The sequence below is a fragment of the Trichomycterus rosablanca genome, chromosome 20 (genome assembly GCF_030014385.1).
Source record: "Trichomycterus rosablanca isolate fTriRos1 chromosome 20, fTriRos1.hap1, whole genome shotgun sequence".
Classification (NCBI taxonomy): Eukaryota; Metazoa; Chordata; class Actinopteri; order Siluriformes; family Trichomycteridae; genus Trichomycterus; species Trichomycterus rosablanca.
Window position 1 is genome coordinate 17292939 of NC_086007.1, and position 17685 is coordinate 17310623.

At 39.1% G+C, this 17685-nt stretch overlaps 1 protein-coding gene across 1 annotated transcript in view; it reads left to right on the plus strand.

Annotated features, from left to right (window-relative positions):
* The first annotated feature begins 698 nt into the window (after nt 1-698).
* masp1 (MBL associated serine protease 1) overlaps nt 699-17685 on the plus strand; it is a 59129-nt gene continuing 42142 nt past the window's right edge. The window contains exons 1-4 of the mRNA XM_063016472.1: nt 699-771; nt 1613-1838; nt 2336-2513; nt 6279-6410. Of these exons, the coding sequence (XP_062872542.1) occupies nt 758-771; nt 1613-1838; nt 2336-2513; nt 6279-6410 (550 nt within the window). The 5' untranslated portion in view covers nt 699-757. The remainder of the gene's footprint in view (nt 772-1612; nt 1839-2335; nt 2514-6278; nt 6411-17685) is intronic.

A 17685-nucleotide genomic window follows, 5' to 3' on the forward strand; every position in this document is an offset into this window, starting at 1 on the left:
CAGGAGAGGGCAGCGTTTACAAGCCTGGACTACAGCTCTACAGTCATCTCGTCTACAGGCTTCAGCGTGCAGTGGTTGCTTCATTTCTGCAGGCAAAAGAGAGCGGCTCTGCAGACGGCTTCAGGTTTAACTGTATTATCACTACAATTTTATTGCAACAAAATTGAAAGAGAAACGTTGGTATTTCATATGAATGGTGCGTTGATTTTGAGAATTTAAGTGCATTAAAGCTCCTCTTACTTTTCGTTCATTTGTTTCTCTTACTTTCTCATTTTAATTTATTTCAGTTTGAAGTGCTTTATTAGCATGACAAATATTCACATTTGTATAGCCAACGCTTCTTTACAAACTGAACTGAATAATAAATGAGAAAATAATTGAATACAAAAAAATGTTTACATTAATTTAAACAATAGTCAGTAACATTGGTAATCTCGCTCGTGATTTGAGTAAAGAATATGAGAAATATTTTTTGCTCTTTTAATTAATACAGTGATTTGGCTGTAATCAGAAAAGTATGAGTAGTTTTACACTGAATGAACTGATAGAGAAAGCATCCAGTTCTGTGATCGTATTATTTACAGCGCTGTTCTCAAGAGGTATCCCAATACCCCCACCCCCCTTTCCGTAACCGACCATTCACTGGTCAGAGTAAGATATAGCGTTCCTGGGCTATCGCTTCCCAATTCTCTCTGTCTTTCACACACTCACACACACACACACACACACACTTTTTCTACGCTGCACATCGTAGGTCATGGATCTTACAGGGTGAGAAAACTCAAATGTCTTTCAGTCTTTCAATAATGTACCTGTATGTTGTGATGTTCATACTCTACGTAAAATGATGTAAATGTATTGTTTTCTTTAAGTTCGATGCAGAATTGACCGAATGAGGCTTTACTCAGCTAGTATTTACTCAGGTATAATTCGCAGAGGAAAAAAAAACTTTTCGTGGTTTACCTTAAATTTGTTATCGGTCTGCTGTGTTTGAAGCAACCTATTTTGTAGCGTGTTAGAAGGATTTTATTTAAACCGCAACATTTGCATTAAACTGAAACCGTTAGATCACTAAAACAAAACAATCTAAGGGAGAACCTTGGGTGGCACACAAGGTCAGGTGGCACTGTTGTTTTTATGTGTATTAATAAGGAAAAAGCTGTTTACGAAGCAGCGGACATAATTGTTTAAATAATAGTGTATTGATAAGATTATGCATCGCTGAATGGGTTCCTGTTTATACTATAGGTCTTTTAGTTTTTGTACACAGGAACTTTCTTGCCACTCTGCGTTACCACACTCCCATATCATGGCAGAAGCTAGCTTTAAAGCCTTGCATGGGAAACAATTGGGGCAGTCCTTTTTCTTTTTGGTATAGAAAACATGGCATGCATTATTTAGACCTCAGCATGTTTTCTCTGTGTCAGTCTAACTAAGATGAGCTTTAGATCATTTTAAAAATAAATTGTTTTAATATCTATTCTGTGCAAGCATTTTGAATAATCTTTTATGAAGAATTTACCAGACCTTTTGACATACAGAGAAAATGTACAAATGCAATAGGGCAATGGACTTTAAGAGTTTGAAAACAGCTTTGTTTGTTTTTATACAGTAATGTGCTGTTAGTACTTCTTCTGAGTGTTAGCCCAGTGTGGGCCCAGCTGCTCTTGCTGAAAGACATGTATGGAACCATTCAATCTCCCAACTATCCTGAATCCTACCCAAGGCACAGTAAGATACAGTGGAACATCATTGTTCCTGAGGGATATCAGATTCATCTCTACTTTATGCACTTCGACATTGAGCCGTCATACCTGTGTGAATATGACTATGTAAAGGTAAGTTTAGTCATTAGGTAATTTAGTAATTTTCCCCTTAAGCACACAAGAGCTAATAGTGATCATAGGAACTTAACCAAGAAAAGTATATATAAGGTGCTTTACACATCTTTTAGCCAGTGGATAAAATTAGCTGTGCCAGTTATTACAGTTAATGTCTGTTTTGTATTGCATTGTTGTTAAAAGAATAAATGCAAACACTCATTGAGATATCTATATAATTAACTAACATTAGCCCGTTTTGCAAGTGAGCTTAGCATGGTGTTATCTGTAAGCTGCTCATGACTGACCGTTCACTGACGTTTTATGTAAACACACACTAGGAGAAAGATAAGAAAATCTCTGTGTGTGTGTGTGTGTGTGTGTGTGTGTGTGTGTGTGTGTGTGTGTGTAAACATTAGAGTGCAAACAATTTAATTAGAGGTAGAAAAGCTGTTAGTGTTTTCTTCAAGGCAACTTGGGAATGTTTAGGTATATGTTTATATGTGTCTACACAGGTGTTTTCAGAAACAGAGGAGCTTGCCATGTTTTGTGGAACAGAAAATACAGACACAGAGCGGGTTCCTTCTGATGATGTCATCTTTTCTCCTCGGAACATGCTCAGTGTTGAATTTCGCTCAGACTTTTCTAACGATGAGTGTTATTCTGGGTTTAAAGCACACTACAGTGCAGTGGGTAAAAATCACTCATCACAAATCAACACACTAAAGCACAGCACTTATTGATGTAATCCCATTTTACTATACACTATATGGCTTCTAATTATTTTACAAAACACAGTATAGTTTACAAACTTTTCAAACATCCCTGAAAAAATTCTTATACTAAATATGTTTTAGGCTACTTAACAAACGTAGCATAGCTGACTCTTTAAATGTACTTTAAGTGAATAAATGGACTTCTTAATGTATACAAGACTCTCTTAATTAGTTTTCAGTGCTAATTATCTTTTTTGCTTAGTCTTTGAAATTAATTTTAAGAAATTGATTTTATCTATTTATTTATTTACTTTCAAGAAGCTATATTAAGATATCAAATAGCTATTTAGCAAGGGACCTTGCCTTTTTTCTTAATTTTTGTTTTTAAGGGCACTTCAGTGTAACTTACTAAGTGTGCCTCTATGCATATGGCCAGCTTTTACTTTATTGCACACTTGGTAAGGATGGGTAAAAGATCAGGAGAAAATCTTTGCTGGGAATTAGCTCAATCTTAAAAAATGTTATCTAATCTTTCATTTACGTAAATTCTAGGATTTTTGTGGATACATGCACCACACTCTTATGTGTGAGATTTTTTTTTTTTACGATAAGCATTTTAGACTCTCTCGGAAAAGCTGATTCTCACAATTTCCCAGCACCCCAAGCTATAACACTATTTTAGAAATTAACCCATTGGCAATCAGGTCAGTTTTTGTGCATTTTCCGCCTGAGGGGCATACCTAGTTTTTAAGGCTTTTTATTCAGAAAGTTTATAAGACAAAATTCATAGTTTAATGTTATATAAAACCCCATAAACTATCAGAAAAAAACAGCTAAATGTCATTATGATATTTTACCATGCTCAAATAATGATAAAAACCAAAAATAAAAAATTAGGCACTTTTTACAATAGTTTTTTTTTTTTATCCAAAGTTTTAGTGAATGCAAGTAGGAATGCAGGTCTGACATTTCATTACCAACAATTAATTCCTGTGGCAAATATTGTTTACAATTATGCAAGCAAAAGCAAAGTATTATCAAATATTTAACTTTTTCGGGGTTTTTTTATACTCATTTATTTGAAGTACAGTGGTACCTTGAAACTCAACGTCAATTGGTTCTGGGAGTGACATTGAGTTTTAAAGGTGTTGAGTTTCAAAGAAATTTTTTTTTTCATAAGGATGTTTGGGAAACCTGTTAATGAGTTCCATGGTCCCATGGAACTGCATATATTTTAGGCAAATGTAAAGTAATAAGGTTGTTTTTGACAATTATACACTGAAAATATCACAAATATAATATAAAACACTAAAATACAATTGAAAAACAGTTAAATACAATAAAACCTGCACTTTACCTCTTTATTGTTTCTTTCCGCTTCTTAATCGTGGAGATGCTTGATCTTGGAATACAGTATTGCGTTCAGTAAAGACGCTCTCATGAGAAGTGGCACAACAGCTTTTGCGCTGACTGTGCTGTTATTTCCTATGGAGTGTGCCGGTGCACAAACTTAACGTGACTTATTGTATTAAAACAAGCGAGGAATTTTATTAGTGGAGAGAACTTATGAGCAGTAATAATAAAGAGAAGTTCGTTCGCTCTTTTAATATATTAAGGCAAGTTAAGCTTTTTTTTACCGCTAAGCGTTTTAGACTCTCAAAAATGGCTGATTCTTACAATTTCTCAGAACCCCGAGCTAGAACACAAGTTTAAAAGTGAAACAGTAAGGAAAATTCAGCTAAACACAGATACATGTGGATGCTTTCAGGGTAAGTTGACAGTTAGTCCACACAAATGCAGATTCGTCTCATATGAAAAAAAAAACTGAACACGTTGAGTTTAAGGTAAACATTGAGTTTAAGGGTACAAATTTCTCTACAAAGGGCACTGAGTTTCAATGATTTTGAGTTTAGGGGATGTTGAGTTACAAGGTACCACTGTAAAACAGACATCATAAATGTGATTGTGAGATTCTGCTGGTTTGTTTAATATAAATATTGTTAATATTAATACCTTGATGACATTTTAACATACCGCTCAAGCCGAGCGCTGAACTAAGCGACAGTCGCACACATGTCAAGTTTAAGGGAAATGTCGAGTTACAAGGTATTACTGTAGAGCATTTTGATCAGTAAAAGTAAAACTCAGGCATGAGTAGAGCTGAGACATACATTATTTTTCTCAGTTACAAAATAAATAATTACTGTAAACAGCACTACAAACCCAGCCTAAAATGTCAGCTATTTGTTATTGACATAACAGTATGTGTTTAACATTAACCTGGAGAATCAGATGCCCAAAAATGAAATTATTGGGTTCCCTGTGATAAATTGTGCAGACATGAAAAAAACCTCTTTACACTGAAACACTGGCTGCAAAACAGGAATGTGCAAGACTAATTTAGAAATTAGACACATTTTTCCATATGTATAGGTAGTTTAGTGTTGCCAGTTTACCAGCTGCATGTTTTTGGGAGATGGTAGAAAACCAAGTACCCCAAAAAAAAAACAAATACTGTCATGAAGACCTCTAAAGCCGGGGTTTTCAACCTGTGGGGGCGCGAGTGACTTACGATGGGGCGTGGCATTATGATATTTTTTTACTTCTAAAACTAAAGCAATTCATGTTTCACCCACAGGAGACACATTTGAGTAGTCTCACTGACCACACACAACACGCACGTTTAATGTTATTCAGTTCAGTCTGAAAAAACCCTTAAAATAGAGCTAACAGTGAAGATAAACCGGTGACAAAAGCAACGACCGCTGTTATAAGACGTGTGTGTGTCTTTAAGAGAGATGCTCTGTTCACAGTATCGATATAAGTGATTCAGGAGTTGATTCATTTTATGCGAAGCGTAAGTTTCTTTTCTCAGTTATCTCTCCGTGTTTACTGTTATTAATTAATGTTGCGGTTTTAAATAAACACCAAATACTGGAACGTTCTGTGTGACTCTCTTACCTTAAAAAGCTCAGGCTTAATTAAACTGCTATTACCACAGAGTGGTAACTGAGTCATTCTGTCCGTGGAGCTAAAAGTTTTCAGTCAGTCAGTGCAGATGATCCTGAACTAACGAATTTAGTACCTGAGGTACTTTTGTCTCTTACGGAGCCCCTTAGTCTCTGCTTGGATCTGTAGCATTTTCTGCTCTCAACTACATCAAAAGCAAGAACTGCTCACGATTTACCAAAGTGAACCACGAATTTATATAATGTGCTGATAGAATAGGCTCAGATGGGATCGGGCTGTATTATCTTTTTGAAGTAATATTTTCAATCAGCAAAACTGCATCGTATGTATGATGTTCACAACGTTAATTATGTTATTTTAGCTTGTCAAGAGCTTTCGCAATGGTTTCTGTGCCATGGTTGACAAAGGTGGTGGTGGTGGGGGGTGAGGCGCAAATTCGAGGGGGGTGGGGGCGCAAGTCCACGGTTGGCACACGAAGGGGGGCGCATGCCCAAAAAGGTTGAAAACCCCTGCTCTAGAGAACATAAAAGATTTTAAAAACCATTACATTACATACCTTGAAATACTGTGATTGAAAATCATATGGATATGTTTACAAAAGCATTTAATCTTTATTATTATTATGGTTGTTATTTTTGTAGTAGTACACTTAAATTACAACTTGGCTAAAAATTTTGTGTAATTTAACAAGAGTTGCAAAAACAGAATTTTTGTTGATAGTGATTTTCAGTCAGTGTGGTTTGTTTCTTTGTCTGTGTATTGTTCCTTGCAGATATCAATGAATGTAGGGAGAAAAACAATGAAGCTCTGGTTTGTGATCATTTCTGTCATAACTACATTGGTGGCTACTACTGTTCCTGCCGTTTTGGACATCTGCTTCATTTGGACAACAAAACCTGCAAAGGTACTGAAATCATCTTTTTGTTTCACCACATTTTTATGCTCATGTGGTATTATTGAATTATTCAATTTTAGGTTTTTGCTTTTGTAGTTCTATATGTATAATATACAACCCCAAATCAGAAAAAGTTGGGACAGCATGGAAAAATGCAAATACATTTACTACACATTTTTACTTTGACTTTTATTCCATTGCAGACAGGATGAACCTGAGATCATGTTTTGTCTGCTCAACTTCATTTAATTTATCAATAAACATCCATTCCTGCATTTCAGGCCTGCAACACATTAAAAAAAGTGGGGACAGTAAAACATTTACCACTTTGTAATGTTGCCATTCCTTTTCACCAAACGTTTTTGCACCGAGGATACCAAACGATTTAGTGTTTCAAGTTTAATTCTGTCCCATTCTTCCTGCAAACACGTCTTAAGATGTGCAACAGTACGGGGTTGTCGTTGTCACATTTTTGTTTCAAAATTCTCTACACATTCTCTATTGGGGTGCAGGCAGGCCAGTTCAGTACCCATACCCTCTTCTACCGTAGCCATACCTTTGTAATGTGTGCAGCAAGTGGTTTTGCATTGTCTTGTTGACAATGCATGGACATCCCTGGAAAAGATGACGTTTTGAAGGCAGCATTTGTTGCTCTAAGATCTCAATGTACTTTTCTGCATTAATGCTGCCATCACAGAAGTGTAAATGACCTTTGCCAAGGGCACTGACACAGCCCCATACCCCAGACAGACCCTGGCTTTTGGACTTGTTGCTGATAACAGTCTGGGTGGTCTCTTTCATCTTTGGTTCGGAGCACACAGCGTCCATTTTTTTCCAATAAAAGACCTGGAATGCTGATTGATCTGACCACAATATACGTTTCCACTGTGTGATAGTCCATCCTAGATGCCTCCGAGCCCAAAGAAGTTGACGCCGCTTTTTGCACAGTAGAGTTTTAAGTGGAATTTGTGTATGTACCACCATATTGTAGTGCTTGACAAAGGTGCTTTGTGCTAAACCATGATTACAATCACCTGTTGACATCACTTGTTTGGAATCACATTATTATTTAGTTTTTTCACCTCATTACTAGCCTTGAATTGCCACCATCCCAACTTTTTTGAAATGTATTGCAGGCCTGAAATGCAGGAATGGAGGTATATGAACAAATGAAGTTAAGTTGAGCAGACAAAACATGAAATATCTTGGGTTCAAACTGTTTGCAATCACATTAAAGTCAAAGTAAATGTAAGGACCACTGCATTTGTATTTTATTTGCATTTTCCATACTGTCACAATTTTTTCTGATTTGGGGTTGTAGTAACATAGAGTCTGTTCTCACTTTCCAGTGTTGCCATTCCTTTTTGCAACACAAAAAGGTTTATACTTTACACTTGTTTATAAATTCTTTTACACCCACTGTCCATTTTATCAGTTTCACTTACCATATAGGAGCACTTTGTAGTTCTACAATTACTGTAGTCCATCTGTTTGTCTGCATGCTGTTTGTGTGCATGCTTTGTTAGCCCCCTTTTCATGCTGTTGTTCAATAGTCAGGACTCTCCCTGGACCACTACAAAGTAGGTATTATTTCAATGGTGGGTCATTCTCAGCACTACAGTGACAATGACATGGTGGTGGTGACAATGACACTAGGCTAGGGCAAGCCGTAGCCTAGTGGTTAAGGTACTGGACTAGTAACCAGAAGGTCGCTGCTTCAAGCCACTGCCAGGTTGCTGCTAATGAGCAAGGCCTTTAACCCTTAATTGCTCAGACTGTATACTGTCACTATAATGTAAGTCGCTTTGGATAAAGGCGTTTGCTAAATGCAGAAAATGTAAATGTAAATGTGGTGTGTTAGTGTGTGTTGTGCTGGTATGAGTGGATCAGACACAGCAGCGCTGTTGGAGTTTTTAAACACCTTACTGTCACTGCTCGAATGAGAATAGTCTACCAACCAAAAATATCTAGCCAACAGTGCCCCGTGGGCAGCATCCTGTGACCACTGATAAAGGTCTAGAAGATGACCAACTCAAACAGCAGCAACAGATAAGCGATTGTCTCTGACTTTACATCTACAAGGTGGACCAACTAGGTAGGAGTGTCTAATAGAGTGGACAGTGAGTGGACACTGTATTTAAAAACACACACTAACACACCACCACCATGTGTCACTGCAGTGCTGAGAATCATTCACCACCTTACTAATACTTGCTCTGTGGTGGTCTTGTGGGGGTCCTGATCATTGAAGAATGGTAAAAGCAGGCTAAAAAGATATGTAGAGAAACAGATGGTCAGTAATTGTAGAACTACGAAGTAAGTGGTAAGTGGAGCTAATAAAATGGAAACAAGGAGGTGGTTTATATATATACAGTCATGTGAAAAAGTTAGCATAAACATATGAACATTTGAGCTTCATTTGAAAAGCACTGAGGGATGCTTTTGATTGTTGAAGTGAGTGTTATCACCATGGTGAGCCATTCCACTGTCCGGAAAATAATTTACAAGTGGAGAACATTTAAAACAACTGCCAACATGGCCAGGTCAGGCTGTCCTAGCAAGTTCAGCCCAAGAGCAGACCGCAAATGTCTGAAGAAGTCTCAATAATCCTACAAAGTCATCACAGGACCTACAGGTAGCTCTTGCCACAGTTGATGTCAAGGTACATGCATCTACCATCAGAAAGAGACTGCACAAGTTAGATTTTCATGGGAAACATCAGGACAAGACTAAAGTTTGCCAGAGAACACCTAGACAAAGACCAGGACTTCTGGAACAATGTGCTTAAGACAGATGAATCCAAAGTTGAATTTTTGAAGTTTTTCACAGTAACAGAAGACAGGTTTGGTGCAAACCAAACACATCATTTGAGCACAAGAACCACATACCAACTGTGAAGCATGGATGTGGAAATGTCATGGTTTGGGGCTGCTTTGCAGCAGCAGGGCCTGGCAAGCTCTCCATTATAGAATCCACGATGAATTCTTTACTGTATCAGAGGGTGCTTGAGGAAAATGTAAGACCATCTGTCCAAATACTGAAACTGTAGTGGAGGTGAACCATGCAACATGACAATGACCCAAAATATTCCAGTAAATCCACTAAAAAATGGTTCAAAAAAGAGAAATGGAGAGTTCTGGAATGGCCAAGTCAAAGCCTGGATCTTAATCCTATTGAGATGCTGTGGGGTGATTTGAAACGGGGTGTGCATGCAAAAAAAACCCTAAACCTCACACAGCTGAAGAAATTCTGCATGGAGGACTGGGAAACACTTTCTCCCAGTCGATGTCAGACACTGGTAGATGGTTATAGAAAACGTCTAATTGAGGTAATTTCAGCCAAAGGGGGAAAATACCAGCTATTAAGACATAGGATGTCCTAACTTTTTCCTCAAAACAAATTTCCATTTTTGTTCATTACATTTTACAACTTGTGTGTAAAAGTAATTGTTTCAGTTTCATGTGTTTCATGATATAAGCTCCATCTCTCAATACTGTTGATAGATAGATAGATAGATAGATAGATAGATAGATAGATAGATAGATAGATAGATAGATAGATAGATAGATAGATAGATAGATAGATAGATAGATAGATAGATAGATAGATAGATAGATACTTTATTGATCCCGAAGGAAATGAAAGCCCCAGTAGCATAATACAACAAATAATTAACAGTACAAAACAAAACAAAAGCAAACAGAAAAACTAGAACTGAGTATTTATTGTATTTTACATAAAATGGATAACTGGTAACTGTAATGACTATGCATGAGGTATAGTTTCAGTGTAAAGATTGAATAGTAATTAAATTATTAAATAGTAAAGTGACGTGACAATATTGCACAATGTGGCCAATATATATATCTATATATATATATATATATACAGTGTATCACAAAAGTGAGTACACCCCTCACATTTCTGCAAACATTTTATTATATCTTTTTATGGGACAACACTATAGACATGAAACTTGGATATAACTTAGAGTAGTCAGTGTACAACTTGTATAGCAGTGTAGATTTACTGTCTTCTGAAAATAACTCAACACACAGCCATTAATGTCTAAATGGCTGGCAACATAAGTGAGTACACCCCACAGTGAACATGTCCAAATTGTGCCCAAAGTGTCAATATTTTGTGTGACCACCATTATTATCCAGCACTGCCTTAACCCTCCTGGGCATGGAATTCACCAGAGCTGCACAGGTTGCTACTGGAATCCTCTTCCACTCCTCCATGATGACATCACGGAGCTGGTGGATGTTAGACATCTTGAACTCCTCCACCTTCCACTTGAGGATGCGCCACAGGTGCTCAATTGGGTTTAGTCCATCACCTTTACCTTCAGCTTCCTCAGCAAGGCAGTTGTCATCTTGGAGGTTGTGTTTGGGGTCGTTATCCTGTTGGAAAACTGCCATGAGGCCCAGTTTTCGAAGGGAGGGGATCATGCTCTGTTTCAGAATGTCACAGTACATGTTGGAATTCATGTTTCCCTCAATGAACTGCAGCTCCCCAGTGCCAGCAACACTCATGCAGCCCAAGACCATGATGCTACCACCACCATGCTTGACTGTAGGCAAGATACAGTTGTCTTGGTACTTCTCACCAGGGCGCCGCCACACATGCTGGACACCATCTGAGCCAAACAAGTTTATCTTGGTCTCGTCAGACCACAGGGCATTCCAGTAATCCATGTTCTTGGACTGCTTGTCTTCAGCAAACTGTTTGCGGGCTTTCTTGTGCGTCAGCTTCCTTCTGGGATGACGACCATGCAGACCGAGTTGATGCAGTGTGTGGCGTATGGTCTGAGCACTGACAGGCTGACCTCCCACGTCTTCAACCTCTGCAGCAATGCTGGCAGCACTCATGTGTCTATTTTTTAAAGCCAACCTCTGGATATGACGCCGAACACGTGGACTCAACTTCTTTGGTCGACCCTGGCGAAGCCTGTTCCGAGTGGAACCTGTCCTGGAAAACCGCTGTATGACCTTGGCCACCATGCTGTAGCTCAGTTTCAGGGTGTTAGCAATCTTCTTATAGCCTAGGCCATCTTTGTGGAGAGCAACAATTCTATTTCTCACATCCTCAGAGAGTTCTTTGCCATGAGGTGCCATGTTGAATATCCAGTGGCCAGTATGAGAGAATTGTACCCAAAACACCAAATTTAACAGCCCTGCTCCCCATTTACACCTGGGACCTTGACACATGACACCAGGGAGGGACAACGACACATTTGGGCACAATTTGGACATGTTCACTGTGGGGTGTACTCACTTATGTTGCCAGCTATTTAGACATTAATGGCTGTGTGTTGAGTTATTTTCAGAAGACAGTAAATCTACACTGCTATACAAGTTGTACACTGACTACTCTAAGTTATATCCAAGTTTCATGTCTATAGTGTTGTCCCATGAAAAGATATAATGAAATATTTGCAGAAATGTGAGGGGTGTACTCACTTTCGTGATACACTGTATATATATATATATATATATATATATATATATATCTATATCTATCTATATATATATATATATATACAGTATATATATATATATATATATATATATATATATATATGTATATACAGTATATATATATATATATATATATATATATATATATATATATACTGTGTATCACAAAAGTGAGTACACCCCTCACATTTCTGCAGATATTTAAGTGTATCTTTTCATGGGACAACACTGACAAAATGACACTTTGACACAATGAAAAGTAGTCTGTGTGCAGCTTATATAACAGTGTAAATTTATTCTTCCTTCAAAATAACTCAATATACAGCCATTAATGTCTAAACCACCGGCAACAAAAGTGAGTACACCCCTTAGAGACTACACCCCTAAATGTCCAAATTCAGCACTGCTTGTCATTTTCCCTCCAAAATGTCATGTGACTTGTTAGTGTTACTAGGTCTCAGGTGTGCATAGGGAGCAGGTGTGTTCAATTTAGTAGTACAGCTCTCACACTCTCTCATACTGGTCACTGAAAGTTCCAACATGGCACCTCATGGCAAAGAACTTTCTGAGGACCTTAAAAGACGAATTGTTGCGCTACATGAAGATTGCCAAGGCTACAAGAAGATTGCCAACACCCTGAAACTGAGCTGCAGCACAGTGGCCAAGATCATCCAGCGTTTTAAAAGAGCAGGGTCCACTCAGAACAGACCTTGCGTTGGTCGTCCAAAGAAGCTGAGTGCACGTGCTCAGCGTCACATCCAACTGCTGTCTTTGAAAGATAGGCGCAGGAGTGCTGTCAGCATTGCTGCAGAGATTGAAAAGGTGGGGGGTCAGCCTGTCAGTGCTCAGACCATACGCCACACACTACATCAAATTGGTCTGCATGGCTGTCACCCCAGAAGGAGGCCTCTCCTGAAGTCTCTACAAAAGAAAGCCCGCAAACAGTTTGCTGAAGACATGTCAACAAAGGACATGGATTACTGGAACCATGTCCTATGGTCTGATGAGACCAAGATTAATTTGTTTGGTTCAGATGGTCTCAAGCATGTGTGGCGGCAATCAGGTGAGGAGTACAAAGATAAGTGTGTCATGCCTACAGTCAAGCATGGTGGTGGGAATGCCATGGTCTGGGGCTGCATGAGTGCAGCAGGTGTTGGGGAGTTACATTTCATTGAGGGACACATGAACTCCAATATGTACTGTGAAATACTGAAGCAGAGCATGATCCCCTTCCTTCCGGAAACTGGGTCGCAGGGCAGTGTTCCAGCATGATAATGACCCCAAACACACCTCTAAGACAACCACTGCTTTATTGAAGAGGCTGAGGGTAAAGGTGATGGACTGGCCAAGCATGTCTCCAGACCTAAACCCAATAGAACATCTTTGGGGCATCCTCAAGCGGAAGGTGGAGGAGCGCAAAGTCTCGAATATCCGCCAGCTCCGTGATGTCGTCATGGAGGAGTGGAAAAGCATTCCAGTGGCAACCTGTGAAGCTCTGGTAAACTCCATGCCCAGGAGAGTTAAGGCAGTTCTGGGAAATAATGGTGGCCACACAAAATATTGACACTTCAGGAACTTTCACTAAGGGGTGTACTCACTTTTGTTGCTGGTGGTTTAGACATTAATGGCTGTATATTGAGTAATTTTGAGGGAAGAATAAATTTACACTGTTATATAAGCTGCACACAGACTACTTTTCATTGTGTCAAAGTGTCATTTTGTCAGTGTTGTCCCATGAAAAGATATACTTAAATATCTGCAGAAATGTGAGGGGTGTACTCACTTTTGTGATACACTATATATATACACAGTATATATATATATATATATATATATATATATATATATATATATATATATATATATATATATATATATATATATATATATATATATATATATATATATATATATATATATATATATACAGTGGTATGTAAAAGTTTGGGCACCCCTGATATTTTTCATGATTTTCCTTTATAAATCATTGGTTGTTCAGATCAGCAGTTTCAGTTAAATATATCATATAGCAGACGAACACAGTGATATTTGAGAAGTGAAATGAAGTTTATAGGATTTACAGAAAGTGTGCAATAATTATTTAAACAAAATTAGGCAGGTGCATAATTTTGGGCACCCTTGTCATTTTATTGATTTGAATACCTTTAGTTTTTGGATTATTGGATTTAATATTTAATTATTGGAACACATAATTTGTTTTGTAAGCTCATTGACCCTTGACCTACATACACAGGTGAATCCAATTATGAGAAAGTGTTAAGGTGGCCATTTGCAAGTGTTTCTCCTCTTTGCATCTTCTCTGAAGATGGGAACATGGGAGCCTCAAAACAACTCTCAAATGACCTGAAAACAAAGATTGTTCAACATCATGGTTTAGGGGAAGGATACAAAAAGCTATCTCAGAGATTTCAGCTGTCAGTTTCCACTGTGAGGAACATAGTGAGGAAATGGAAGACCACAGGCACAGTTCTAGTTAAGGCCCGAAGTGGCAGGCCAAGAAAAATCTCAGATAGGTAGAGGCGAAGAATGGTGAGAACAGTCATAGTCAACCCACAGACCAGCTCCAAAGACCTACAACATCATCTTGCTGCAGATGGTGTCACTGTGCATCGTTCAACTATTCAGCGCACTTTGCACAAGAAGAGGCTGTATGGCAGAGTAATGCAGAAGAAGCCTTTTCTGCGCACACGCCACAAACAGAGTCGCTTGAGTTATGCTAAAGCACATTTGGACAAGCCAGCTTCATTTTGGAATAAGGTGCTGTGGACTGATGAAACTAAAATTGAGTTATTTAGACATAACAAGGGGCGGTATGCATGGCGGAAAAAGAACACAGCATTCCAAGACAAACACTTGCTACCCACAGTAAAATTTGGTGGCGGTTCCATCATGCTGTGGGGCTGTGTGGCCAGTGCAGGTACTGGGAATCTTGTTAAAGTTGAGGGTCGCATGGATTCCAGTCAATAAGACCAATGTTCAAGAATCGGTGACAAAGTTGAAGTTGCGCCGGGGCTGGATACTTCAACAAGACAACGACCCTAAACACTGCTCAAAATCTACTAAGGCATTCATGCAGAGGAACAAGTACAACGTTCTGGAATGGCCATCTCAGTCTCCAGATCTGAATATTATTGAAAATCTGTGGTGTGATTTAAAGTGGGCTGTCCATGCTCGGAAACCATCAAACCTGACTGAACTGGAGATGTGTTGTAAAGAAGAATGGTCCAAAATACCTTCAACCAGAATCCAGACTCTCATTGGAAGCTATAGGAAGCATTTAGAGGCTGTTATTTCTGCAAAAGGAGGATCTACTAAATATTGATGTAATTTTTCTGTTGGGGTGCCCAAAATTATGCACCTTCCTAATTTTGTTTAAATAATTATTGCACACTTTCTGTAAATCCTATAAACTTCATTTCACTTCTCAAATATCACTGTGTTCGTCTGCTATATGATATATTTAACTGAAATTGCTGATCCGAACAACCAATGATTTATAAAGGAAAATCATGAAAAATATCAGGGGTGCCCAAACTTTGGTGCATTCACTACTTGGCACAATCTGGGTATTAGAACATTTAAAGACTTGTACAGTGTATCACAAAAGTGAGTACACCCCTCACATTTCTGCAGATATTTAAGTATATCTTTTCATGGGACAACACTGACAAAATGACACTTTGACACAATGAAAAGTAGTCTGTGTGCAGCTTATATAACAGTGTAAATTTATTCTTCCCTCAAAATAACTCAATATACAGCCATTAATGTCTAAACCACCGGCAACAAAAGTGAGTACACCCCTAAGAGACTACACCCCTAAATGTCCAAATTGAGCACTGCTTGTCATTTTCCCTCCAAAATGTCATGTGACTCGTTAGTGTTACTAGGTCTCAGGTGTGCATAGGGAGCAGGTGTGTTCAATTTAGTAGTACAGCTCTCACACTCTCTCATACTGGTCACTGAAAGTTCCAACATGGCACCTCATGGCAAAGAACTCTCTGAGGATCTTAAAAGACGAATTGTTGCGCTACATGAAGATGGCCAAGGCTACAAGAAGATTGCCAACACCCTGAAACTGAGCTGCAGCACAGTGGCCAAGATCATCCAGCGTTTTAAAAGAGCAGGGTCCACTCAGAACAGACCTCGCGTTGGTCGTCCAAAGAAGCTGAGTGCACGTGCTCAGCGTCACATCCAACTGCTGTCTTTGAAAGATAGGCGCAAGAGTGCTGTCAGCATTGCTGCAGAGATTAAAAAGGTGGGGGGGTCAGCCTGTCAGTGCTCAGACCATACGCCGCACACTACATCAAATTGGTCTGCATGGCTGTCACCCCAGAAGGAAGCCTCTTCTGAAGTCTCTACACAAGAAAGCCCGCAAACAGTTTGCTGAAGACATGTCAACAAAGGACATGGATAACTGGAACCATGTCCTATGGTCTGATGAGACCAAGATTAACTTGTTTGGTTCAGATGGTCTCAAGCATGTGTGGCGGCAATCAGGTGAGGAGTGCAAAGATAAGTGTGTCATGCCTACAGTCAAGCATGGTGGTGGGAATGCCATGGTCTGGGGCTGCATGAGTGCAGCAGGTGTTGGGGAGTTACATTTCATTGAGGGACACATGAACTCCAATATGTACTGTGAAATACTGAAGCAGAGCATGATCCCCTCCCTCCGGAAACTGGGTCGCAGGGCAGTGTTCCAGCATGATAATGACCCCAAACACACCTCTAAGACGACCACTGCTTTATTGAAGAGGCTGAGGGTAAAGGTGATGGACTGGCCAAGCATGTCTCCAGACCTAAACCCAATAGAACATCTTTGGGGCATCCTCAAGCGGAAGGTGGAGGAGCGCAAAGTCTCGAATATCCGCCAGCTCCGTGATGTCGTCATGGAGGAGTGGAAAAGCATTCCAGTGGCAACCTGTGAAGCTCTGGTAAACTCCATGCCCAGGAGAGTTAAGGCAGTTCTGGGAAATAATGGTGGCCACACAAAATATTGACACTTCAGGAACTTTCACTAAGGGGTGTACTCACTTTTGTTGCCGGTGGTTTAGACATTAATGGCTGTATATTGAGTAATTTTGAGGGAAGAATAAATTGACACTGTTATATAAGCTGCACACAGACTACTTTTCATTGTGTCAAAGTGTCATTTTGTCAGTGTTGTCCCATGAAAAGATATACTTAAATATCTGCAGAAATGTGAGGGGTGTACTCACTTTTGTGATACACTGTATATACATTTGCACATGCATGTGCATACAAGTACGTACACACATGGCTACATTAGGACCCTCAGTCTTTAGCTACAGCCAGCCGTCCCTGCCTGGTGGAGTTGTAGAGCCTAATGGCTCTGGGTACGAATGACCTTCTAAGCCTGTCCGTGGAGCAGCTCTGTGACAACAGCCTATAACTAAACATGCTCCTCTATTTAATAATCACTGTATTCAGTGGGTGACTGGCATTGTCCATGATGGAACAGAATTTACAAATGAAGCTTCAAATGAAGCTCAGATGTCCATATGTTTAAATATGTTCAAAAAGACAAAGGTTCTCATGGGGTGTCCTAACTTTTTCACATGCAGGTGCACCGGGGCCCATTGGCTGCACTCGCCAGGTCGTTATTATTATATTACAATATTTTCGTTAAGTAAAATTAAAATAACTAAAACTGTGCATTAAAAATACCAGAGGCAGAACTTTGGACTTGAAGTCTAACTTCTGAGTGAGTACTTTTAATTAATTTTGATCAGCTATCAGCATATGCAATTTGTTGAGGC